The sequence below is a fragment of the Eufriesea mexicana genome, unplaced genomic scaffold (genome assembly GCF_001483705.2).
Source record: "Eufriesea mexicana isolate 0111107269 unplaced genomic scaffold, ASM148370v2 scaffold1247, whole genome shotgun sequence".
Taxonomy (NCBI): domain Eukaryota; kingdom Metazoa; phylum Arthropoda; class Insecta; order Hymenoptera; family Apidae; genus Eufriesea; species Eufriesea mexicana.
Window position 1 is genome coordinate 225,394 of NW_016909379.1, and position 26,968 is coordinate 252,361.

The 26,968-nt window shown below is 31.9% G+C and overlaps 1 protein-coding gene across 1 annotated transcript; it reads right to left on the reverse strand.

Moving 5' to 3' along the window:
* Positions 1–5,939: 5,939 nt before the first annotated feature.
* Positions 5,940–26,968, reverse strand: Phlpp (PH domain leucine-rich repeat protein phosphatase). The gene is made up of 14 exons (XM_017900465.1): positions 26,712–26,968; positions 25,419–25,576; positions 24,456–24,602; positions 11,364–11,511; positions 10,100–10,225; positions 9,838–9,991; positions 9,693–9,753; positions 9,111–9,365; positions 8,675–8,884; positions 8,435–8,597; positions 8,052–8,335; positions 7,000–7,839; positions 6,594–6,834; positions 5,940–6,398 (listed from the first exon to the last, which is right to left on the reverse strand). Exons 1-14 carry the CDS (start codon positions 26,796–26,798, stop codon positions 5,940–5,942), a joined length of 3,333 nt encoding a protein of 1,110 aa, XP_017755954.1. The 5' UTR covers positions 26,799–26,968.

Sequence of the window (26,968 nt, forward strand, 5' to 3'; positions counted from 1 at the left end):
ATTCTGCTTCTAAAATATGACATTTATTTCCTCGCATGTAGCAGTAATAGGACATAAAAGTATTTAAAAAATATAATGATATTTCATAAAACAGAAATGTATTTTACTGGTCTTATAAAATAACTATACCTATTGACTGTGATAATGCTTTAGCGAACGTTTTAAGAACAATTAGTTAATTTATCGCAATAGTGGATTGACGTAAAACCAGGAATAATTGTTGCGACAATCAGTTGCATTCATTTATCGTACTCACATGAGTACTTACATGAGAGAGCTCCTGTTTAGTACAACTAAAAAAAGAATACGTATAAAGTTCAAAGTCCATGAAAGAAATTTGTTCTCTTCTTACTCGTTACGAAACCCACTGTTACATCATATATTTGTCAATACGACACCTAACCTTAATTAACTAAATTAACGAGGTTATCAGTAAAAATTTATTTAATACCATTTTAAAATTGTTGATCACATTATTATTGTTATATGTAGTTCGTTAAAGCATGAAAGCCAAGAGTTTTATTTTCATTCGTGGAATCTCGTAATGTAGAGTTCCAGAAGATTTAGCGTGCATTGTTGTATCTCGATTCCTCGAATCATTACGCTTGGTTAAGAAACAAAGCGTATAGCATATTTCTTTAGATATATTTATTTTAGCTGTTATTTTTCGACAAATTATAGAGACTGGTTTACCAAAAATGTATAAAAAATATTGGATACATGCATAATAAACGACGAAATGATAAAAAAAATTATTTACCAATAAATGAGATATCGAATAATTTTTCGGTTATTTTTATTCCTATATAAATATCAGCAGATATATATTTCTATAAGAGTCCTTTCAATATCATGTAGGTAAAAAATAATTTATACATAAATTGTGACTATTTTTGTTGCATGTTCACAATGTAATCGTAATTTTTCACAGCGATAAGTCGATGTAACGCCTCGCGGCTGAGTCATATCGATTCATCGACTGTGGACTTTCGATTTAGTGTAAAAGGATTCATGTGATTTTGTTGTACGGTTTCACGTATGGTTTCAAATTGAAGAAAAAATCTAATTTAATAAAGATCAAATTAGATCAGCGCTATAGGTGTGAAAATTGATAGAAAGTGGGAAACACGATGTTACATAGAATGATTCTAAAATTTATCTTTAACGTTCGATAAAACATGAACTTATACGTACACGTCCCTGGTTAGTTTTCATTTCACGACCAGAAAGATGTATTCTAAATATGGTGGCTCAATAATTCTATCGTAAATTACAACATACAATAGACAACGATTGATTTGTTGTTTCTAATTAATACAAAATAGTTTGCAGACTTCACGAACTTTATTTTTAATCTATGAAACGACGCAATTAATGGTGGAGGGAACTTTTTGGAACACACCTTGAAATCAAATTGACGCAATCACACGGTTTGTCACGTATCGAAAATCAAATGTCAAGAAACATTCTGGCAACAACAATGTTGATAAAGAAGGTAATAACACATCATGCTACTCACTACGTTCTGACACGTGCACTAAATCAAGCTCTTCTTCTAGTGGGTATCATAGCAGGTGAGCTAGCTATAAAAGGTAACTATGCGATGTTTCACAGACGAATATACAACGTGTGTACACATTGTGATAACAAAGATTGTACAAATATTACAAACACAATTATAAGCGAACAACAAAGGTAGAAAAAGAGAAAGAAAAAGATTGACACTGATGGCCGAAACACAACACACAACGTTTACTGCCGTCGAAATACTACTGACTGTTGGCGTCGGGTTTCAATCAGGTTATGCAAACCCTACAAATCCCCCACTTTTCTTTTCCTCTTGTATACCTACGCACGTGACTGACCGATGAGTTCCACATTTATGCAAGCTTGTGCACATGTCGCTGTGCAGCGCGTCATACGATTCGTGTGCACATACATGCGCAACTCTTTTATAAAAGTTAATTTGTACTTATATGTAACGAATTTTGTATTTATTCTAGTTATACATTATTAGTCTATACATTATGAGGAAAATAATCATTTTTATTGTATAATCTTTCTTTCTTACTTGAAATTTATTTTACATTAAATAGTGTAGAAAGTACTTATAGTATGTAATACATTCTTTATTTGCATACTTCGAAGTGTTAATGTTATTGCTTTTATATATTCTACAAATATTGTAATTAATTTACAAACATTGTATATGATATAATTATATCTTAGGATATTTGTCTTAACATATTCCAGAAAAATATTTTCGCCGAAATATTTATATTGGAACGTTTAGTAACTTATTTTCTATGTAAAATATTTTATTGAAAGCTGAGATTAATAATTGATAGAAAATTAATTATCATTCGAAAACAATTGAAATTTGTGTGTCGAAGTACTCAAAATCGTATTTGTCTGTAATATCACGTGAAATTCTTTTTGGAAGAACACTCGAAACTGATAATAATTCTAACACTTATGTCATCAAATCATCTTATAAATCTATGCTATTGTTCAGAGCTTTGATATAAAGACTTAATTTGTACAATCAAAAGGTATTGATAAATTGATACAGGGATGAAGAAGTAGATAACACGTGTAAAGAACATATTTTTCATGGTTATAGACGTCACTAGTACTGTCGTATTTCATGCATGATTTTAGCGTTTTACGTACGTAAATTTATGCAGTTGTTTTGTTCCAAAATCGTTTCATCATTAGAAATTTTTCTATGTAGCAGTAGAGATAATTTTGCTTGTCAATATCTTATTATTTTATATGCTCCATCGCCACGATACAGTATACATTTTTCACGAGTAAGTTATGTAGAATAAAGAGGTCAAGTGGATATTTAAAATGATACATCTGCACAATATATAGGAATACACTTTAAGTTTTGTAATTATAGAATGTTAACTTATTACCATCACGTTTATGTGACGTCTATTTACTATAAAGTATGGAACGTGATGAATATTGTTGCAGCAAACGTAATAAACGGTATAATTAACAACTGTAACAAACAAAGTTATTTTTTAATGATATTGTTGTTCATTACTGTTAATTTTTCAATCTAAATTTATCTGTTATTTACAAAATTAACTCAGCTATGTTTTAAATTATTTGATTAGCTTTTCGTAAGGAAGAAAAATTTAAAACTATTATAAATTTTACATTATAAAATCATAATGAAATAGAATTATCTACATTAAAATAACAAGATTATCAACTTCTTAAAACTTATTAGTTACTTTGAATAACCTTGTCACGATTACCGGTTGCGATTACGAAGTAGATGTCAATTTACATCATAGATAATGGATGCTCGAAATTGAGCTCCTATCAATGTATATAATTACTTACCGAGTCAAAAATATCGACTGAAAGTTTTATTGGCTATGTGCGTGCATCAAGTATAAAGAATTTAAAAAAATCTTTAATTTCATAAAAACGTACAATTTTATGCATCTACTTTTACGATGTTGCAAAGTTATATAATTAATAAGAGACACTTTTGAATATTAGATCATGCAAGTTTTGTATTATGATAGATTGATCTAGATGTGTGATGATAAGAAAGCGAGAATCGATATTAAAACATATAACCACTATGCGAACATCGGGTATAGACAAGCTTTCTGTCCCTATGACAATACTGCTTTATCAAATAGCTTTTTATGCATAATTATTATCGACTAGTGCGATGTTAGTTGTATCGAACTTTTATCTATCTAAATGCTAATAACTCTGGCTATACTATCAACTCCTGTATGTTTTTGTTATAAATTTAAAGACTTAATTAAGAGATATAATTTATCGTATTAATAATATTTTGCAAGAAATTACTAAGGACAATAAAACTGCGATGTTAGCGATTTGTATATAATCTTTCAAGTTATATAAAGGGTTGGTAATACTTGTATAGTACATGCAGTTCTTTCGAAGTAGAAAATTTAAATCATACTAATTTTAACAATATTAGATAGTGGTATATATATTCATTAAAGAAATCAAAAAGAATAAAAATCAATTTGATTAGCAAAGATTCCATAAATCTTTTATGCGCATTTTTGTACTTAATCATGATCTCGTAGTTATCTTAGTATAGATTAACTGTTTTGTCTTGAATATCCAAAGCTTTAGCGATATCATATTATCTATGCAAATGATAAAGTGAGAAAAAAGCTCCTTTTACTGGTGAATGTGTCTTTTAATCTAGTTCCTCGATTTGGTAAAAAGACTTCATTGCGATAGAGAAATAGAAGGTTTAATGTCGGCCGACAAATAAGATAATGCTTATCAAGGCCACTGTTAAAAGACATTAGATGGCGAGAAAACAAAGATAATGGGATGATGTCTGGGAGTATGAAATTGTTAATTTCTCATTACAAGTTGATGAAAAATATACAAGGAAACTAAGCGATGCACTTACTTTGGGTTAATGAATCTTGATATATAAATTTGAGTTTTGATATTATATTTTGATACAATCAGATTATTTTGATATATTATAACACAGTTTTTGTTGTCGTTGCTGTTTTATTCATTTGGTAGCTTCAGGTACAGTAGTCGCTACATATTTCATCAGTATAAAAATATTTTCGATCATAATTGTTATAGGAAACTAAGTAATTTCTATAAATCAGAGTTACACTTAAAATTAAGTTCCTGATAAGTAATACGTATTAAATTATACATTACTTTTTTTATTAAATATGTATGAATTAAGAGAGACGAATGATTTTAAATCACAGAACGTTCATCTAGAACAAGAACGAAAAAATGTAACATTCGAAAAACAATTTCGAAATTATTTTTGAACGATTTCTCAAACTCGTTATAATACGTAATTATATAGTCTGTACAAAGAATTTGAGATCCCCTTATTTGTTGCTCGAGTAGAGTCATGTTTCACATAAATGTTTAGCTTATAAGTTGTAGTTTGTCTTTATGATAGTTTATCTTAATCAGTCGTTTCAACTGAAAATTCACGTTTACATGTAATTTATACATGTTTCAGAATATCATACATAATATTTATATATATATACAATCTCTTAATGCATGATGTGTTCTCGTCTTCTCATGAATCTTTTAATGTTTTTTAACATAATATTTACAATTTGTAGTAACAACTTATATTTTATATTTATTCACGTTTATATATTTGTTGAGAGAAATGGTTACATAAGAAGTAACTTTGATTTCTTATTATTTGATTAATTCTTTACATTTGTCATGTTTAGAAAATTATAATATAAGTTACAAACATTTATTTGACAATGACATTGTACAATCAAAAACAATTTTATTTTGCTATTCGTTACTACGAAAAAGTAATATGATATTCATGTCATGTAAATATAAACTTTATTATGTGTAGTCGGTGATAATTCGTTCAATTTCTGAATGTAAATAATTTCTTCGATCACAATAGAAACAATGAAAATATTTGGATAATAATTTATCTCGTAGAATAAAATCAGATTAAGATAACAATTTAAATAAATTTTGTATTCAAACTTAATAAATTCTTCGTAAAATTCCTAGAACGCATTAATATGTATTTGAAATAATTGCATTATTACTTTATCTGCATTTCTTTCTTATCTTTATGTTGCAACAGTGGAACCTACTTCCGGAAATCAAAGAAGAAAACAATTCTGTAATTTTTTGTAAAATATTTCTTTTTCAAGTAGTTCATGCACTGTTGCAATCAGCTGAAACTCAATAGCTCATATATAAATCACCAGATGACCTTATCTATTTACTGCATTTCATTATCATTGTTTATTCATTGTCTTTCCCGTTAAAAGAAGAGTTCATCTTTTGATGCTTTACATCCGCTGTATATATAACGTATATATGTATATATGCTTTTCGATGTTAAAACACAATTTCTAAATCCACTAGTTGCAACGACATTGTATTCAACATGTGTATCACAATTCAGTCGTAGCTACTCCCCAATATTGTTGCATTCTTGTCGCATCTTGCTCCAAGGAGTCTAATCCGTTCCTTTCTTGAATAACGGCGAAATCGTACTCGAGATTATACGGCATCAGTCTCTGCAGGCTACCAAAGTAAGCCGCGTTCGGACCTCCGTTCAGTAATCGTCTTCCGCTACCGAATCGTACGATGGGTGGCCTCGGTAGAGAAGGATTAAAGGATCTGGCACTTCCAAACCTCTTCGACAGAAAAGGCAAATTGCTGCCTAATTGAGGTGTGGATCTCGATTGACCTCGTCGTAAAGGGGTCCTCGTTAAAGTATCTAATTCCTTGTCGAACAAGAGCTGAGTATTTTGTTCCAGCATGTATTCCCAACAACGGAACTGTTCCTCGCTAAGGGCTCCAGATCTTTCGGATACAGTGTCTTCTTGTGCAGTCAAACAAGTTGAAACCTTTAAATTTGATACAATATTTCATTTACACATGTAATAAATGTTATAATTATAGAAGTTTTGCTTAAACGCATTGTTTTTTTTTAAGTTAATTATAATTTATCATTTTTCCTGTATTATGCATTGAAGATATCGCTTGCATTGCAAATCAGAGGTGAAGAAAGACAAATTGATAAGAAATAAACATTTATTTACCTTTCTTGTGCCACTTTCGTTCACGAAAACACTTTGTCGAGCTTTGTTCGTGGCTCTGGAAGCAGCACTTCCAGGCCAGACTCTACCGGAAGGATGTCTCGATTTGAAAGTACTATCGCTAGCTTGATCAGACTGACCACTTGGCGAACTTCTATCATCTTTGTATGGCGGACTTTCATTCTCCTGCGTCGATCGACGGTTCTTAAAATACCTACCAGATCCGTTGTGAGCTTTGTTTGACCTACACCATTTAAAATCGTTCAATGTTTCCACCCATATCTACATATTTTCCTGCTAAAAAATTATCCCCACCCTAAATCCAACTGCTCTGTAGTTACTAAACCACACGTAATTCCACAAAACACTTTCTAGAACTTTATTACGTAATTTCGTACGAACTTCTCACCTATTCACTATGCTTTTCAACACGCCGTTCAAATAATAGCCTTCGTTCGCATGACAACAGCAAGGTCCCGGTGGTTTATGAGCAGCCGGTGGCACGCAACAAGGGCAAGGACATCCTGCCTCGGTTTGACCTCTATTCTTGCCGACTGCATGTCTCAGTTCCCTCATCAATTGATCCAGATCGCCTTGATTAGGTCCTGTTAATCGCACTACTACGATACTCAAATTATCTTCTGCACCATAAGCTTGCGCTAGATCTTGAAGCCTTTTGGCAGCTAAAACAGGACTAGCCTCTGCCCTGGCTTCTCGAACAGCTTCCTGAATGCTCAACACCTCCCATAATCTTCTGTTGCCGATTATCACAAATTCGTCATCATCCTCTAAGTCTACTTCCTCGAACGTTGGATCAGGAACCACCAGAGGAAACATGGCAGCATTGCCTAATTGATTTTTCACAGGAACTTTCTTAGGTGGTGCCAAAGTTAAAGGGCCAGCTGCTCTGCAAAGAACTGCCTTTGCATCTCCCGAGGTAGCTACTTTCAAAGAATATTTCGTCGCTGCTTTTGGATATCCTTGTTGCGATTGAATTCTAACAATGTGCACCAAAGTCGCGTCAATCCCGTATTTTTGCCCTTTTTCCTTTAACTCCCTATGGGCGGACAGTAACGTGTACTTTAAGTATTCTTTCGACGTTTCCCGAACGGTTCTCTCTTCCAGTAAAAGACGTGGGATCATTTCCTGGAGAGCGCTCGGCGCTTCCTGATTTGAACCGCCATCGAATATACCGAACAGGCCTTCCACATTGCAGAACGACGGCATCCGAACTTGCGATACGTACAATCTGTGCATACGAATTACAAAGAAGTAAACTAGTTGAAATACTGATCGTATTTTAATATAGAAATAAAAGGGATAAAAAGACAGTCTTTATAATTCCAATCAATATATACATCATTCAATTTTTATTAACTATCAGATAATGATTGACATGTAATATTGACTATCTAATGGTAGATACGAATTAATAAGAACAAGTAATGAATATTGTTTTACCTTTCTCTAGATCCTGCAGTTTCTGAGAATCCTAGTCTCCATGGTTGTTCCGAACCTTTTTCTGCGGACACGATTTCTTGTTGATGAGGGTGAGAAGGTAGACTTGGTCTATTTTGACCTGACACATCAACTAGTGATATTGGTCGCTGAGATCTGTATACTTGAAATTGTCTAGGGTCTACGTGGAGTCTTGAATTGCAGGATATATCGAGAAATTGAAGCTGTGGTGGCACTAGGGTAGCCAAGTTTACTCTGTCTAATTGGTTATGGGCTAAATCCAATACCTGCACGAAAAAGAGTAATTTAATTGGTGTGAAATGTTTTCTATTATATATTCTAATTAGAACATTTAATCTTGAAGATTTCTATACTATTAGAATTACCTTTAACGACGTTGTTTTATTAAATGTTGGGCAAGTTAAAAGCCGATTGGAATGGACACGCAACACGCGTAAATGCCGCAAATTGGCTACATTGTCTGGTAGATACTGAAGACGATTTCCAGATAATACTAATTCTTCTAAATCTCTCCATGATGCTATACAACTGTAAATCGACGATCTTTAAATGTCCAATTTTAAGGCAAAACATTAAACTAGTAATTATAGGTTTGCAAACTGCACCTTTCTGGCAGTGTGTCCAATGTGTTGTATGCGATATGAAGAACCCTTAAAGAGGATAATCTTGAAAGAGTATCTAAAGCAGTGTCTGTTAAACAGTTTGCAGTAAGATATAGTTTTTCCAAGTTGTGATTGCTGTGCCGAGTTTTGTTTGCTTCTCCTAAGTGTGGGAGCTCTGATAGTCGGTTATTGGACAGATTCAGCACTTTCATTCTACAGAAAAATATTTGTTAGTACACTCTATATTTATATTTTCAATTCACAATTGAATTAATTATTTGTTATTTTAATGAAAATATAAATTTTAAGATAGCTAATTTTATTAATCTAGATTTTGCTAATCTACTTTATTAAAAAAAAAATGTTTCCTTAGCAAGTATAAGATTATCCTGTGTATACCATGTTATAATATTCTCAGCAAATGAAATTATTCGCATACTTTTCTGTGTTGATGAAGAAACTCGTTGGTAATGCTGTCAGTGCATTGTCTTGCAGCGTCAAGTGAACGATGTTTAGTGGTTTTCGGGGTGGTGGAAGAGCTTGCAGTCTATTGTGGGGTAAGTGAAGGACTTCCAGTCTCGATGGCTGCGTTAGTAGTCTGTCTGGGAGGGCTGTTAAAGCATTGTGAGATGCAAAAAGTGCGCGCAACAAGGGCAGATCCGGTATCCATTCTGGCAATGCATCTAAATTATTGCTAAAATAAATTTATATAAAAATATGATGTAAAATTATTGTGCAGGATACTTTATATACATACATTCGAATACACCTCTCTTACTTTCGCTGACACTACTTTCATGAGAAAACAATCTCACAACAGTGCCATTAAAAGTAATCAAAATATTTGAGAAGATTAACATAAGATTTAAATATATTCCTTACCAAATATTGTTCAGAGAAATAATATAATAATTAAACACAATGTAAGTCTATTGTCAAAATTATATAATTTTATTAAAAATTCAATTTTATAGTCCCAATTGCAAAATCCTATTATTTTTATTTTTTAATTTTTACTTACTAAGAAACATCCAGATGTTCAAGATTCACAGGCACGGGCTCAATAGTTAACTTTTTCAATTCTGCAAGATAATAAATGGTTTTACAAAATAAAAATTATCTTCAGGGTTCGTTAGTTATATATAAATAAAATAAAGAGGTCTTACTGTTGTTTCCAGCAATAAGAGAAACAATATTTCTCCCGCAGACTGTCAGTTCTGTTAAAATATTTCGCGCGCAACGAACGCTTCTCAATTCTTGAAGAGCACTGATGTCCAATTTCTCAATGCTATTTTCACTGACGTCTAGATGCGTTAAATTCTTGATTAAAGAAGAAATAGAAATGGTAACGATCATTAGTCACTATTCCCATATACGTATACAGTATGTATATCGTAATTATACATTTATTATTGCAAGAAAACTTACTCCATAGTTTCCAAGTATGATGTTTCCCTTCAATTGATTATTTCGCAGGTTGACCTTATACAAATTATTCGGATTATTCTTCTCATCCTTGCAACTTTTGTTATGCTCAGTCTTTGACAAAACGTCCTAAAAATATATAAAAAATCGAATTTAATGAATTGTAGTATAAAATATAAATAAAATTTGTTAATATTTTTTAAACGTTTTCAATATATTTATAAGTTTGATAAATATATTATAATTTTATATGATTGTAAAATATGTATATGTATATCTAGTTTTGAATATGTAGTAGTACGACATTTGGCCGCTAGATGGCCACTCGCTCGATCGTGTTACTCGAAAGTAAAACATGACTCGAGATGCACATAAAGGTGTCTGAAAATATATATCATTACTCTGGTTTCCCTTCAAATCACGCATAAATCTTTCGCCTTTTACTAAAGATTTCCGTGGAGGGGAACAATTGATGAGTCTATAGACTAATTTTTTGTGCACCCGGCGTAAGCTGGGTCATATGTGTATCAAAACATAATTATTACTTAAATTGACAAAATTGCGGTAACTTTTCTGTACGATACGAATGTACAAAGAAAGTTATTATGAATTCAATACACTAGGACAATACAATAGGAATGGTTTACACATGAATTTTTAAATTAAATAGTATTTCCTCGTACAAATTAAAAAGGTACTTAAAACTTACATTTACTCAGACATGAGGGTGTGTACCGGTTTTTCCTGTTAATTATCTTTATTTGTACTGTATGTTTAAATCGACCATCACGTGTCTCAATGATTGCTCAAATAGATAAGATTTGTTCGTCGATTCGATATCAAAATCAATTGAGAACACTTGTTATTTTCAGGTCGATAATTTCAAAGAGGCTTGTGTTATCATACACTTTACACTGTTCCCTGTTAAGTGTTAATACAGATATTCTTCAGCAAATACATGTTTTTTGTAGTTAGTAAAATATTAATTCTATAGAAATAGAATTCTTTTATTTCTAGCCTCCAAATTCTTCTTAAACTTTTGTATAAATTTTTCAGACGAACTACATTTTTCACACGCATTATTTGCTCTTATTTTCCGACAGTCAATTAATCGGAATAATTGCTCAATTCGTTAGGCTAGAATTACACACATCTGTTGCAACGTAACTTGCCTCATCATTCCGCCGTTACTCATCGTAACGGCGCTTGCGCGCGAATTTTGAATTACAAAACGCTTTAATAATTTCGAGAATCATATTCGACATACCGTTAGCGTGAGAGCACGCATGTTGAAGAAAGATGGTAAACTGCTGAGGCAATTTCCAGCTAAGGAAATGTTTCTCAAGTTCTTCAGCTGCACGAGCTCGTGCGGCAGCTCTTTGATCCCATTACGATCCAAGATCAGTTCTTTGAGGCTACAAACAAACGTTTCCAATTATTATGTCTGTTACAAATAAGATGGTGTTTCATAATAAAATAGTAGTTTTATTATTACTAGCAGTAGTAATTATGGTAAATTTACACTAACTTTTTTGTTACTAAATAGGATTTTAATTAAATTTTTAATATTTAGTAAAATCAAACTGAATAAAGATATATTACTTTCTACTATAATTAAAATTTGTTATTGCTACCTATTATTGCTATTTATTATATTTTTTAATATTATATATCTTCTTCCTCTCATTATTGTGATTATTTTGGTTCATTATTATTTAAAATATTTCTATCTTTGTTTAAATAATTTCGATAAAGTAAGCTAGATTTTCTGGTGATTTACATAGCAAAAATTTCAACAAAAGTTTTACGAAATAAAAATTTCGAAATTAATAGTCTCCATTTCTTCGATGCATAAATAATCACCTACGAGTGACGTTGCAATATATCTACATATTAAACAATATCATGTTATTCTATAAATATGATAAACGTGGAATTCAAAATCAAAATTTTATTTCTTTCAAAACAGGCAAATTCATCCGTCAATAAAGGTCATGCTTCTTCATTACTTGCTTCTATTGACATTTTGTGCGACAGGTCTTGTTTCCAGACTGATCGAAGAGAATCAAGACAAATTAATGCCACAGTTATAGCGATTCGATGTCAATGCACGTTGCACCCTCACTGCACGGACAAACGAATCGGTGAACCTAAACGAACGGGACGCCCACAGGATGTGCACTTGAGTAGAAAGTTTCAAATTATGGTGAAAACCTTCCTGGCTGTAAGCATCTGTGTCATCGGATAGACTTTCAGTTTTTAAAGTAAAATCGAAATCGTTGCCGCGGTTAGGCTGGAAACTTGATTGTAATTTAATTAATTTGCAGGAATTTCGATATATATCGAAAATCGCATACTTTGTAATTTTTGTTGCATATTGAGAATGTATGTATGAAAATTTTACTGTAGATAAATATTTCTTCTTTTTGGTTATCATTTTGGGAATTGTCGAATTTATTGTAGCGAAAAGGAATTTTCAAACTCATTCAAAATAAAAAGGTTTATTCGGAGTTCTTAATTTTTTTGGCCAAGTAGACTTTTGCATTGTTAAAAATGTAAAAATTATTTAATACTACACAAATAATGCTATTTCCCCATTATCGATATTTCAAAGCATAATTAATTTTATAAAATAATTTGAATTGGTATTATTAAAAATTATTATTTGTCATTAAAAATTTTTCTTCTTAACATTATATTCATATTATTGTGAAATATTCTTTAAAGAAATGATTTCCTTGCTAAACTATTTTGAATTTTGTGTACTATTTTGCTTCGTCCCTTAACCGCATCGAGTCGCCACTTTCCATCCCTTTTGTATCCTCTAATTCATTTCTCAAGCACACACTTATTTCCGGAGTATGCGGCTACTTCTCACCTGCTTCGTCATTCCTTATTCTTCGCTTGATGTTTAAAAAGCGTGGACGTCTCTAAAGATCTGGAGCATCTTTTTGAGTATTCCGTAATGGATAACTAAAACATGGTATTCTTCTGAAAATTTCCTTAATGTTTCTTTTATCCTTTATTATGTATTATAATATTCACGGCTTGCCTATCATTATCTTCTTTTGTCCACCTCGGAATGGAAATCATTCACTTTATAGGGGTTAGGTTTGAAGAACGAGTTAATGTGATATTTTTTAAGAATTCATCAGGCGTGTGTAAGTAACATAAGATTATATTTTATTAAGTTAAAATAGGAAATGATAATTAAGGTATTATATGGTTACTGTTTCTTAGTTGCTAGTCGTGAGGTTTCCTTTTTAATTTTAGTACTAAGCAGTTAAATTTGTTAAGTTAGTTTTAAGTAGTAAAAAAATAATTATTCTTATCAATTTGGTGAATTATACAAGTTTATAATGAACATTATTATTAATGAAAAATAAAATCTATTATGATATTCTTGTATCATAAGTAAATTCAATGAGTTAGGTTATATTAGATTTTTTAAAAATATTTGTTAATAGTAATAGTTGTTCATTAAGTACTCACAGATTATATAGTAATTGTGTATTAACTTTTTATAATTTTCTAATAAACAAGCTTCTTCCGTGTCACTGTTATTTCACTTATTTAATTTCTTCTTTAACCATTACTGTTATTTAAAAATTTAATAAATTATGTTAAACTACCTGTACACTTTAACAGACCAATTTTTTGGAATGTAGAATCCGTACAGTTTTTCAAAGCTCATTAAACATTATTATGTAATTCAATTTTATATGGTGTTACATGTAACTAATCATATTCAATTACATGTACATTCAGGCATAGTACATCCAAATGTGGTTCACCTTGTACTATAAAACACAGTTCAATCACATCAGTAGAGTAAGCAGTTTAATCCTTCAATGGTTTTCTGAGCATTTTCATTATTCACACTTCATTAATCACACTAATCTGAACACTACAATATGCCTATTGTATTCTAAGTCACTATAGTAAAAGTCATACTAAATTCAGTATTTCAAGTCCATTAAGTTCTTTAATTGAATTCGGTTTAGTCCATTCTGTGTTTTTTCAAGCAATGAAGGAAACTATTATTCCTTACTCATGCCAAAGAGACATAATAATACATATCAGGATCCTTCAGCCATAACATTGTTGAGTTCATTTAATGACTGTTAATCAGTTTATAAATCACCAAGTCAGTTTCTCTACAGTTGTACCAAATAACATTTACACTTCACTAATTCCTTCAGGAGAATTTCTTAATTATAAGTAGTAAATAGTCTATTCAATCTAGTTTCACTCTTGCAAAATTCTGTGCCAGTTCTATTAAATAGTATCCTAGCTTTCTTATATTGAAATAAAAGTCTTTCATATTAATATCTTTTTTAGTTCCAAGTTCCCCTATGCCATTTTCTTCAATACGGTCACTTTCTCACAGCATAAACATTCCATAAGCATAAACATTCCAAAATCCCCAATATTAATTGCAAGATTCATCAATACTAATATCAAATAATCCATTCAATATTTCTACTCAATTAACACAATTATGATGCCATTTTCTGTACTCTCACAGGCAATGTCCCAAATACTTTAGAGTTCTCAGTACCAATAGTATCTTTCAACATCTATAGCAGGTACCATCTTCCTCAATTTACAATACAACTATACAATTTCCTCCAGATTCAGAAAACGTTCTTCTTCAATAGCACCAGCATTTGCCAACATTGAAATGAAATTCTTTGGCAGTATTCTATCAGACAAGTTATTCCATATTCTTCCAACCAAACTACCACATCACTTCCTCCAGCGTGGTACCAGTCTTCTCAAGAGTGTTTCGAACATCCGTTTTACACCCGAGCGCCCTTCTGCTAAATAGTTGAGGAGTTTCTTCCACGGAGTCTCGGTAAACGTCACTCCACAAGCCGTCAGTAGTTCAGGATAGACAGGTTTGCAAAGTTACGAGTTGGTGTATGCCCGTGCGAGTTCTTCAGGGTACTAAGAAGTCCGTGGCGACTCGAAGCGTATCCAAGCTACTCCTGTGCCGAGGAAGAAAGAGGGAGAAGACCAAGGATGGCTTGGCTGACCACTGTGACGTAACAGAAAGGAGAGATTAGCTCCTGCTAGTGGTGCAAACTGGCTTATGCTGATTCCTGGTGTCCTGGAGCGTCTGTGTACCAGTAACCGACGACTGTACGCTGGTTAACGGGGTTGCAAGGAAGTTCACACGTCGTCGACCTGATTACGTTAAACGGAAGTTGGGTACTTCTTTAAAAACTTCGACTTGTTGGTCGTATCACGAAAACATCTGGCTTTAAGGATCGCATATGGTCACGAGGAGTTATTAGCTTGAACAATTGTCATCAAGAAGTGAGATGGTGTAACGCAGGGGAAGATTTCTTAAGGGAAGATTTCTTATCTATCCTCTTTTCAGATTCTTTTAAGTGGTAGAATAATTGTATTTATTTCATTCTTTAAACAATTTTTGTTATCTCATTTAATTTATAAACTTCCATATCTTTTTATCAAACAGTTCAAGAAGAAGAGGAAAGGAAGAGAAGTAGATATCAACAGGTACTTCAACACACATTTTCTCATGTACTGAGAATATCAACATTACTCCTTGGTGAATGTAATATGATTAATATTATATATTTTATTGCAATATAATATAACATTATATAATTTAATACTTAAGTACACGTTACAGGTCGACAGTTCCAGTGTCAACAGTTGTTTGCAGCACGATTCTTCAGTTTCCTCGTCCACACTTGCCTATGCACAGTTCTAACCAACAAGGGATGTGCGCTCTTTCTGATCGCAGTGGCTGATCGGGAAGTAATTGCACGGTTCCACTGTTTGGCCGCTTGCATTGTTCCACGAGTGTGGCATCGTTCACGGAAAAGGAATTCAGTGATAAGGAGCTTTTAAATTGCGCTTCTCGCGAAGGGTTCTCATTCTCCCGGAGTTGGGAAACTTCAAGCCGTTACGTAGATTCTTCTTTAAGATCTTCTCGTTGCTACGGCCTCCGAGAGACCGCGTTGAATATTTTATACGGCTCTTCCGTCCCTTCGGGGAGACCCGTCGTTGTTGGTCCTTTTGGTCATCTTTTTTTCCTTCTTTTGGCTTTTCTTTTCTGTCTTTTTCTTTTTTTTTCGAGGATATCATATGTAATCGCGTGTTCCTTACGAGCTTCCGCTTTTGGGCCGCCATGGCAACGCGGAGGGCTACTGATGGTAATTCTGATAAATTAAGGGGTTGCGATAGCGTTGCTTACTTATTCGTTTTATCTGTTGGAAAATGGGAATTCTGTTTTGGTAATTTTCATACAGCAAAGAGTTGTATAGTGGCTTTTTATATGTTAATTTTGGTTCTTGGAAATACGAATTTTATTCTGGACCTCCATGGCAACATGGAGGGATATCGACAACAATCCTGGTAAATTAAGGATTTAAAAATTTAAAGCATGTTTTTGTTTGTTAATTTTAAATATGGATAAGATTACATAGGCGAGTGCTTAAGATAGACGTATTGATCTTCTGTCATTGAATTAATTGTAAACTAATAAGAAAAGGAATTAATTTTCCATTCATTTCCAAGAATCACGATGGATTTTATGTAATTACAAAGTTATTTACACAGTTTAATAATGCTTCCTGTTGTAAATAATTCAATGTATTCTTGGATAATAGGAAGCTGCATATCCAATTATTAATTAGTACTTAGGATGAAAGAATTTACTTTCACACTGCATCATCTTTTAAATTATTGATCAAGTGTTTTAATAATTTAGAAAGTGTACAAGTTTTTAAATATCTCTAGGGTTGAAATAGGAGACTTTCTTAAATAATATAATTTACAACAGATACTTAACTTGCTGTCCAATTTGTAAAACAAAAATCAATTTCACTTTTATTGTTTTGTTACACAATGAGACAACCAGGAGAAGAGCTCCTTTCCAAGATTCACTTATGTATGCAGTTTATAAGGAACTCCATTCAATATTTCAAACGAGCCTTTTGTTTCAGTAAAGGAGTGAAAGAGAAGCAGTCGATCTTCCTTTTCTTACATTTTTAATCTCAAATTTATTAATAAAGCAAACATCCTTTCAGGGTAAGATGTTATATCGTTAGATGCTCGTGATAGCAGTTAATTAACTCGTTAATTATTATAGCAAGTATCGTTCTTCATTTCACGAATAATGAATTAATCTGTCGACGATAAGCAGGGGAAATTTGCATAAAATATTTTCTAAGATGAAACAATGTTATCAGAAAAATGCATACTTACATCTTCCATATTCTATAACTAATTAGTATCCTAAGAAGCATTGAAGTATAAAAAATAAAATAATTCCAGTGAAATAAAATAGAATCATTTACAATTTATTTGTATACTTTTAAAAATATTTTCTGTCGCTCTTCATGGAAAAATCTGATGGATATTCCAAATATTATTTATGGCTATTATTTGTAATTCAAAACATCGACGTATTCATTCATTTTACGCAATGCTTCACGTACTGTTTTAACCATAGCAAGGAACACATCTCTTTCACTTATAAATTATGAACGAGTTCATTCACACTTGGTGAAAAGCGTCTAACGTAATAAGTAATTTTATTTTGTAATGTCCATCAAACTATACCATTATATCAAATTTGATTTCAACAATTTCGGTGATAATCCTCAATTCGATCAAATTTAATCTTCTGTGTCAAAAATAAATTAGCCTTTTTTACTTTGTTTCAGTTTCATGTCGGATCGCCATCGTTTTCTATTGACTTGCTGCATTAATACGTGATTGATAATTAGCGTTGTTAATTACGGCGTATAGCTTCTTATGGTACTAACGAGAAATACGTGACACGGTTGAAATATTTTTAAAATTCACCTGACCATAGAACTTCCTGAACATTGTGTGGAATGCATCGAATAATTATTATTCTTTATAGCTGTTTAGAAAATTACATACGTAACAGCAAGTAAATTGCTATTGATTGTAACACTGAATATCCTTACACATATTTCTTTAACAAGCGGAAAAGCGGACTTGCAATTAACATGGTGCTGTAACCATAGTTCAAATAACGCAAGATGCAAGTTTAAACACGAATTTTAATCGTAGATTAACATTCAACATTTTGACGTCGCTAATGGATTTATAGTTGATTGGAATTTAACATAATTTGTTTTCATCCTTGGCATAGAACGTGCTGAAAATAAAATTTTAGATTATACTTTTATCTTTCTTTTTACTTGATAGTTTGAATTGTATTGTACTTGTTATATTTATATTTTAAAATGTTGTTTTATAAGTAGCTTTGTAACTTAAATTCTTATTTTTAAATCTTACGATATTTTTTCACATGGTCCTTATCAAATGACTGCTTTTTGAATAATATTAAGTTGTCGTATCGTACTGTTCAACCTCATTTACATACCTACTTAAATAATTTCGCCATAACTCGTTTTCCCCTTGTACTCCCCATGTCATATAGTAATTTAGCCAGAAATCATACGATTATAACAGGGAGGAAGTAAAATGGCATAAATGCAAGGTCAGGAAGGGGAATTGGTGCTATTATCCTTAATTAACAGCACGTGCACTCGATGAATGTAAGACTCGAGTTGTGCAACGTATAATTATTATCATACATTTCATTTATTTTACTCATTGCAAGCATAATGACTCGAATGAGTATTTAGATGCAGTGGTACCAGAATCGGATTTGTCCTCGTCTCATTTTTATACCTAAAAGACGTTAATGAAATTTGCAGACCACCCGGTACATTTTCTTACGATATCCATAATTAATAGAGCTTTACAAATAACACGTGTAGAATTTGAAAATTTAAAATAAACATGGGAAAGACATTACTTTATCAAGTGATAATGGTTTCTTTTTGTAACATATATATCTTTCAAAATGGCAACTACATAAACTACTCGCAGCATGCATGTACATTTAAAATAATATTTCTATTTGCTTCACTCTTTCGTTTTGCTCTACTTTTCTTTGCTTCTTATAGTTTATAAAAATACAAACTTCGTTTGTTAAGCATATATACCAGTTTTCATATAATAAACGATAAATGCAAAGATACTTCATTCTTACACGTGTGTTTATTTGCATATATACTGTTAATGGAAATGTCAGCTAACTAATGAACTGATACATTTTCATAAGCTGAATGTTAACTTATAAATATACTATTTAAAAATTCAATTTCTTCATGTTTGTATTTTTTCCATCAGATTGTCATTTTTGAATTACTACAATATTCTTTTACTGGCATACTATATTCTTCCTTATTGAAATTATCACTGCTAGATAGTTCTCGATGTATTATATATTATATATTATCGGCTATATTAACTTTTGTACTCTGTGCCAGCCACTTCAGTGGAATACGTACAGTATCGCAATTGTGAAATATTTTAATTAATGTTTTATTTTATACCAATAAAACGTGTCCTATAACTTCCTTGTTCTGTTCCAGTAGCATTGTGATATCCTGTTATCATTCCATCAGTGATAGATTTGAAGGTTTCCTAGCTGCATATACTGTTTTATATAAATTTATTACTAAAAATATCTAATAAACGTAGGAAGTGGTAAAATTATACTTACTTCGTTATTCTAACAATATATTACTCAGAGGGAATAATAAATTATCATTTACGATTAACATCAATTCTATTTGCTCTATTTTTACCATATTCTAACCTCTAACAATTAATACTGCTTCCGATAATGTCTACATATATCAGCAGTGGAAATTCTCGCATATCCCTAATGCAAATCGTTCTCCATATACCGTATCACATTTCAGCCAGCCTAGAAGCAAATGCGGCCCCTCACCTCGGCCACCTGATTATTGGAAAGTTTCGCATTAATTCGCGGCACGGCTCTTCTTCCTCCGTTGTTTCTGCGCCACTGCGCTCCGATGTACGACTTCTGTCGGGCGTGTTGCCCAACTCCATTCCACCAACGAAGTTGGCTTACCTTTTGCCACTCGCACTCGTACACATGCGTTCTTGCATGCGTCTACGTTTTTTTCTCTCTCTCTTTCGCCGCGAGTCACGTGTGCGGCAGCAGTGGGGGTGCGCATGCGTGTTAGTAGGCTCGTGCTCACACCGTAGTTCCTTGTTTTACCGAGCGTTTGGCATCCAGGTTTCCGGTCGCTGGAAAGCACTTTTCGAGAAACTTTACGTAATCTCCGCCTTAATTACACGGGCCTCCTGCGATCGACCATCCAGATGAGACGCTTTACGCGATTTATTAGCCAACCTACGCGTTCTCCGCGTTTATCTTTGCTTGGCTCGGGAAGGATTTCGAGCGTTTGTGTACAATTAGCCTGCGACGCAGGTGGTACAATATTGACTTGATTCGTCAACGATTTGTCTATCCACGTCATCTTCGATAGTGGATGGGAATATGTATGATATACATAAGTTGTCCGATCTAGGATTGTTACCCTTGATTAGACTTCTGTAATAATTGTTATACGTGTACTATTTAGTACTCCTATATATTGGTAATGAAATTCAATATTCAAGGTAATAATCGAATATAGGTTATGTAACTTTTTCTTTTCTTTTCTTTTTGTAGATTAATTTCTCGATGAAATTATTAAATGCGAAACGATTCGTTCATATCACAGCTAACTTTAGAGTTTATTCAAGAACGAGTCGTATGTAGTATACAATGGAAACTCGATAGTCGCAACTTCGATAACTCGTAAGAAAACTTCGTCCATTGCATTCTGCCATTGGTGATAGCGACGGTCACGTAGTTATGGATAAACGAATGGAAACGGATAATAGACAGAATTGTAGCTATCATTTAAATTATATTATACTCATTGAAATTATTGTTTCAACTACGTGTACTACATTTATTGCTTTTTATACAGGGTGTTGGAGAATTAAAGACTAAAATTTTAACACTCTATGGCACTAACTGAGTGGAGACAAAATTTTTAATCAAGAGAGATTCTAAAATTAACGATAATTACTTTTAATGACGATGGAAGTATATATGAAAGGATCATAAATGAAAAATAGGGTATAATAAAAATTGCTTTCTTCAAATTAACCAGTTTAAATTTCGAGAAATTTTTCCAAGAAGATGCAAGAAATCAATAAGTTCTTACTGCTGTAAACACAGTAATTTGCGATTTTACATGCCGGTAATAGCCTTGCGTAACTAACTAACAATAAGTAGCAAAGTTTCAATTTCTAGATACTTCTGCTACACGCAACTCTTACAACCAAAACAACACGAAGTAGCAGTTTGTGCAAGTTCGTTGCGCATGTAATCTTTGTTATCTTAATGATGTGTCTTTATCGCATAAGAATCCTACACGATATAAGTTAATAGGACTGTGGAATAACTAGACTAGAATAAGCAGAGGAATTGTATTAGTTACAGCGCGAAACTGTAGCTACACCTTCTTCTAAATTCAGTCTACATTTATCTACATGTAGAATGTATGTATTTTTCATTTGAAATCAAAGTTTGAAGATTCGAGAGAGAATTAAGTAATACTAAATTTTAATATCACATATAGTTAAAGAATTATTCATAAGGCTCTGTAATTATTTACAATTCTTTAATTATATAATTATGATTATACAGATAAAAATTGTTTACAATATCATTCAACAACTTTTAGATTTTCTATATGAAAGGAGAAACATAATATTATATTTTCTATTTTTATTTTAATGTTAGGAACGCCTTTAACCACATTACCAAAATTGTGGTTAATTAAAATCATGTCTATGTCTTATTAAAAAATCCAAGAGAAGATCTAATTGATTTTCCATGTTTTTCATCAGACATTCCTATATTTCATTCGAATTAATGATCTCCCAATTGCAAAAGGCATTCGACACGCGATATCGATTCCTAACCCCCGTCAGCTCCAATTATCCATGGGGGTTAGACAATTTATCTTAATTAGCACACCGTCGACTAGGTAAGGCCGTTTCAGATGCAAGGAAATCGCCAAATAATATATCGGACTCGGCGATTTGTTCGATTAATTAACGGATATTTTTCTGTTATCACCTTGGGAAAGCCGCGTTGATTTATCGACAGATCGACGACAAGATAAACTTTGATCATCTCCGGAAATTGAACAACTCACGTGCATTGACGTACTTATCATACATCGAGGAATACTGTAGCCTTTCGTTCCACTGATTACTATGAATCGAGTTATTCTCAGTGTTTCAAGTATTCACGATAATAATTGCGAATAGAGATCATATTTAGTGTCGTTCGATGACTGAATGATGATTTCCTAGGTAATTTTAAATAATTTAAATTAAATTCGAATAATTTAGGTAATTTTAGGCCATTTTCTTTTTAAAGTAAATTTAATGTATTTTGTATTCATTTTTCTACCTTGAATTTCTTTTGTTTAATTTTTTTACGAAGATCGATGAGGATGGATCCTTTTAAGAAATTAAAAATTGCAGATATTGGTTTATTTTTAAATATTTTAAGATTTCAGATCTTTGCTGTTTCAGATATCAGATGTTCAAAGTCTTGGAATATTGCTAATCATTGATGATGGATGTTGATACGACTGCTGTTAATCCCTTATGATTAAGTGTTACTTTGTATTTCTAAAATAGAGTGGCAACTTCGTCGAACTTAGAACCTAAAGATACAAACTCCTTTTACCGCCAGCAAACGATTAAGTATCATTTCCGTTTCAAAATTTTATCAGTTCTTCACGAGTATCATTATCATTTATTTTTATACTCTGAGACATTGATAGTACTCTAACTTCCATAGTAATTATTTATTCTTACACGCTTTTATTTCCACAGATTAATTCTACTGAAATTTATAATACCTTCCAAAACTATTATTATTGAAATTATCATTAAACAAAAATTTCAAACTTTCAATTGACAAATTATATCATTCATTTAAAAAAATATCACAATACTATTTGATACTATAATATGAAATTAAAAATTTTTCTATTTATTATTATTTTTATGATCTATTTAAAGTAAATATTTTTATTACTATCTTGTTAGGTTTAACGATTAATAGTAATTTCAACGATATGATTTTTTTCAGGAAATTCGGTTAAAATTTTCTATCTGATAAGTGACTCTTCAATCACGTCCGATATGGAAAGGGGGACGTCAAAAATATCTTAGAATTACGATTCTTCTACACGATTGAAAATATTTCTTTGGAGAAACGTTCTTCCCGTTGAACAGGAATATTCTTCAATACCCGGCCATGCTATTTCACGTCAAATCGTGGTTCGAGAAACCTCATATTTCTTAGTTTCTTTCACGCTGTTCAGCATTTATCGATAGTCCTGATATGTACCTCGAGAAATCAATTTTCTGAACTTCAACGATATTTAATGTAGTATATTCTAATTCCTCAAATATTACATATTTTGTTCAAAGATATCGCCAGATATCGATTATTCTTGTATCCAAAGAATATCTATTTCTTTTCTTGAATATTGATAGATCAAAGGAAAAACGAATGGAAATTTTTCGATATAAAAATATTACTGATATTTATGCTTGCATTGGAACAAATATTAGTAAAAATGTTAGTCTTTGTTCCTTCAAATCAATATATAAGAAATTGGAAATTTTTTGAAATATGCTCAGTAATTAATAATTAGTGCCTATGTTAAATAATTATTTTAAATGTATTTAGATAATGCTTATAAAAGAATTGTGTTGTATACTAGGTTAATTACAATCCTAAACAAATGGCCTAATCGAAATGAATATCAAAATTGTCCTGGAATATTCAACTGTGAATTAATAGTTACGAGTGTTTCATAGTATCGCCAAACTTCAGCAATAAAGGGGACACTTTACCCCCAGCTCTGCGAATAATACATAAACTTAAGCAATAATTCAAGGATATTCTGTTGCCATGATCAAAAATTTCTAGCCAACATCTCCACGAAATATTGCTGCATTTATGCACAAATTGAACTTAGATCCAATATATAAATATATTCACATGCAAATTGGATATCTACATTTTGCACAATTTTCATCAGAATTAATTTCATTAAATAAATTTTTTTATAAATGAAATTTAGATTTATGGAATCATAAAAAAATATTATTAATTTATTTCCAACTACCCTCCTATTTTAGTATTTAATTTATTATTTGATTTCTTCATAATTCCAGGAATATCCATTTTTCTGCAATCTTTTGTTCAACTTGTTCGTGACTCTAGAAGATATTCATTTCTTTGAAATCGTTTGGCTAATATTAAATATCGTTTATCGCTTCAACACGTCGAAGAATAATTGCTTAACAGGAGAACAAGTTGCGAGGGAGACGCGGTCCATTTTCTCACACGAAATCTGATAAAATCGACTCTACATACTTGATAAGCTGGCTTATGTCGGCTGGAATTTTCTCGATTTTGTTGTCTGAGAGATTGAGGTAGGTCAACCCCGTGAGCTCCAGCAATTCCCGTGGTATTCTCCTCAGCTCGTTGCTTTCCAGGTGGAGGATATGAAGTTTAGGGAACCTTCGTTAGAAAGAAATTTAATCAACTTAACTGTCGTAATCGAGCAAATTCGACTTGAATAAATTTTAATAACTTTGATCAAATAAATTAAATATTCAGTATCATCGAAAATAGAAAATTTGGCTTGTACCATGATTGGTATATCGATTAAAATAAATTTAATATTTAATATAAATGGAAATAGGAATTTGAATAGTGGTATTAATATGAACGAAATTTTCCATTTTTGGGTACTGAAATTTCGTGTAAGCGAATTTAGTATTTAACACGAAAAATAGCAAATATTAACCGTAGTATTAGTATAATAAAATAGTAATCTTTTGATATTGGAAATTTCGTACCATTTTCTGCATATTGAATTAAACGTATTTATCATTTAGTATAACTGAAAATAGAAAATGTAATAATCCAAGTAATTTGAACGAAAATTTTTCAATTGTTACAATCGTTGTTTCCTATTATTATTGTTATTATCTGGATAAAAATTTTATCTCTGGATACCGTAATAAAACTTTCTCTTTCATTATCCGTTTTTCTAATACAACTTATAACGGTGTTTCAAAAATCCTGACATAATAGCTATAATTTTTTGACAAGATAATTGTTTCACTATCTCTTTATCTACTACCATTTTTCATTACCCTATCGAAATTTTTGAAATTAATATCAATATATTATCGCTTTATCTGTTACTGTCTCTGTCTTATTAGGAGATGCACGGAGTCAAGAGAAGGGAAAATAATAATTCGATGGTGAATTCCGTAATTTGGAAATTGAAACCAACGAGTATTTCCATCTAGAACGTCAGCTTCGTACCTGTGCAGCAGCGTCAGATTGTTGTTCGTGTTCGTAAGTTGATTTTGGCTTAATACGACCTCTTCTATCGCCGGAAATGCTACAGCACTGTCGGGAATCCTTGACAGGCCCCCGTTGCTGAGATCCAACTGTTTTGGACACGATGACAATTGTATAGCCTGCAATAACGTGGCATGCTTTCAGTTTACACCTCGCCAAAATGAAATCTGACTTACAGAAATAACGAAGCTCAAATTTTATTGTTCGATTTTACTTTCGTGCATCTTTTTCGAAACGGTATTCCGTGTAATCCGAATTTTTCAGAGAATGGAACGTGGAATTTTTATTAGAAATGTTTCTTGGCAAACTAACGCGATGAGATAAATTTTTGATGAAAAGATATTTCGCGTGTAGGTGTTGGATTTTTTCAGAAGATAGGGGGAAATGAAATTCGAAATTAACAGCTAGATTAAATTCTGAGTATTATCACTGCATTCATTATTCAAGTAAGGTGATTAAAGCTGGCACTATTATTAGTGATTCTAGTTACATGTATATTCTATTTAATATCGTGTAATCACGAGTGATATTATTATTATTATTACCTTCATATTGCACGTAATTAATGGTATTAAATAAAAGTACGATAACTAACTCCATAATAGGATATATTTTGTTTAAATCTGATATAATTCCAATATTCTATAATCTGCTTTAATTGTTTCTCTAATAAAAATCAATATCAATTGCACATTGCAGAAGATATTCAATTAATTTTGTTCGTTTGGAATATCTTCGTTATTTCAAGCAATGAAATACTATACTATAAATATTTTGTACTTGCAACAGAATATATAGTATGGTACAAGTAGGTAGCATAAGTAAATTTAAAATAAATTTAACATAATTATAAATTACGAGCAAATAAATAACAGTAGAATAGTAGTTATAGAATAGTAGAATAGTAGAAGTAGAATAATAGGAAAGTTGTCCACTGAAACCGAAAAATAAAAATAAATAGTTTTTACGGTAATAAATATTAATATAAAGAAATAATAAAGAAACTAAAATTGAATTGCATGCATAATTTACTATTTGTTTTACATAAAAAGGGAAGAAAAAAAGGGTTGTGTCCCTTTCGTAAAGAAATTACTGTCACCATCTTGTCTCTTTCGCAACCGAACGTCTATTCGAATCAACAAATTCGAATTTACTCGTTCGAAAAAATTTTGATAGGCACAAAATTGCTCGAACACCCAGTATACTTCTCTATGATCATCGAAACACGAACTTTTCGAACCAAAGTTCCATTACCTCGGACTCCAGCGAGTCCAGATCGATGGCGTCCCTGTCAAAGTCACGTTCCTCCATAATGGCGACTAAATCCCCTAGATACACCATTTCTCGAGTATTCGCCGATCTCTGTGGTAATTACAGATCGCACACACGCGGTTCTATCCTTCACACGAATCGAACCACGAACGTATTTCACAATCGATTTCGAGCTTCCATCTCGCGAGATAATCGTTCCATGGAAACCGTGCTGCGTTTCTTTCAATGGCCGTTCCTCT

Excerpts from the sequence above, each read along its gene's own strand:
- Phlpp (XM_017900465.1), bottom strand. The coding sequence starts at position 26,798 with ATGGTGTATCTAGGGGATTTAGTCGCCATTATGGAGGAACGTGACTTT. Across the intron at positions 6,835-6,999 it reads TTGAAAAGCATAGTGAATAG|GTCAAACAAAGCTCACAACG; the intron begins GTGAGAAGTTCG and ends TAAATGGTGTAG. Across the intron at positions 6,399-6,593 it reads ACGAAAGTGGCACAAGAAAG|GTTTCAACTTGTTTGACTGC; the intron begins GTAAATAAATGT and ends TCAAATTTAAAG.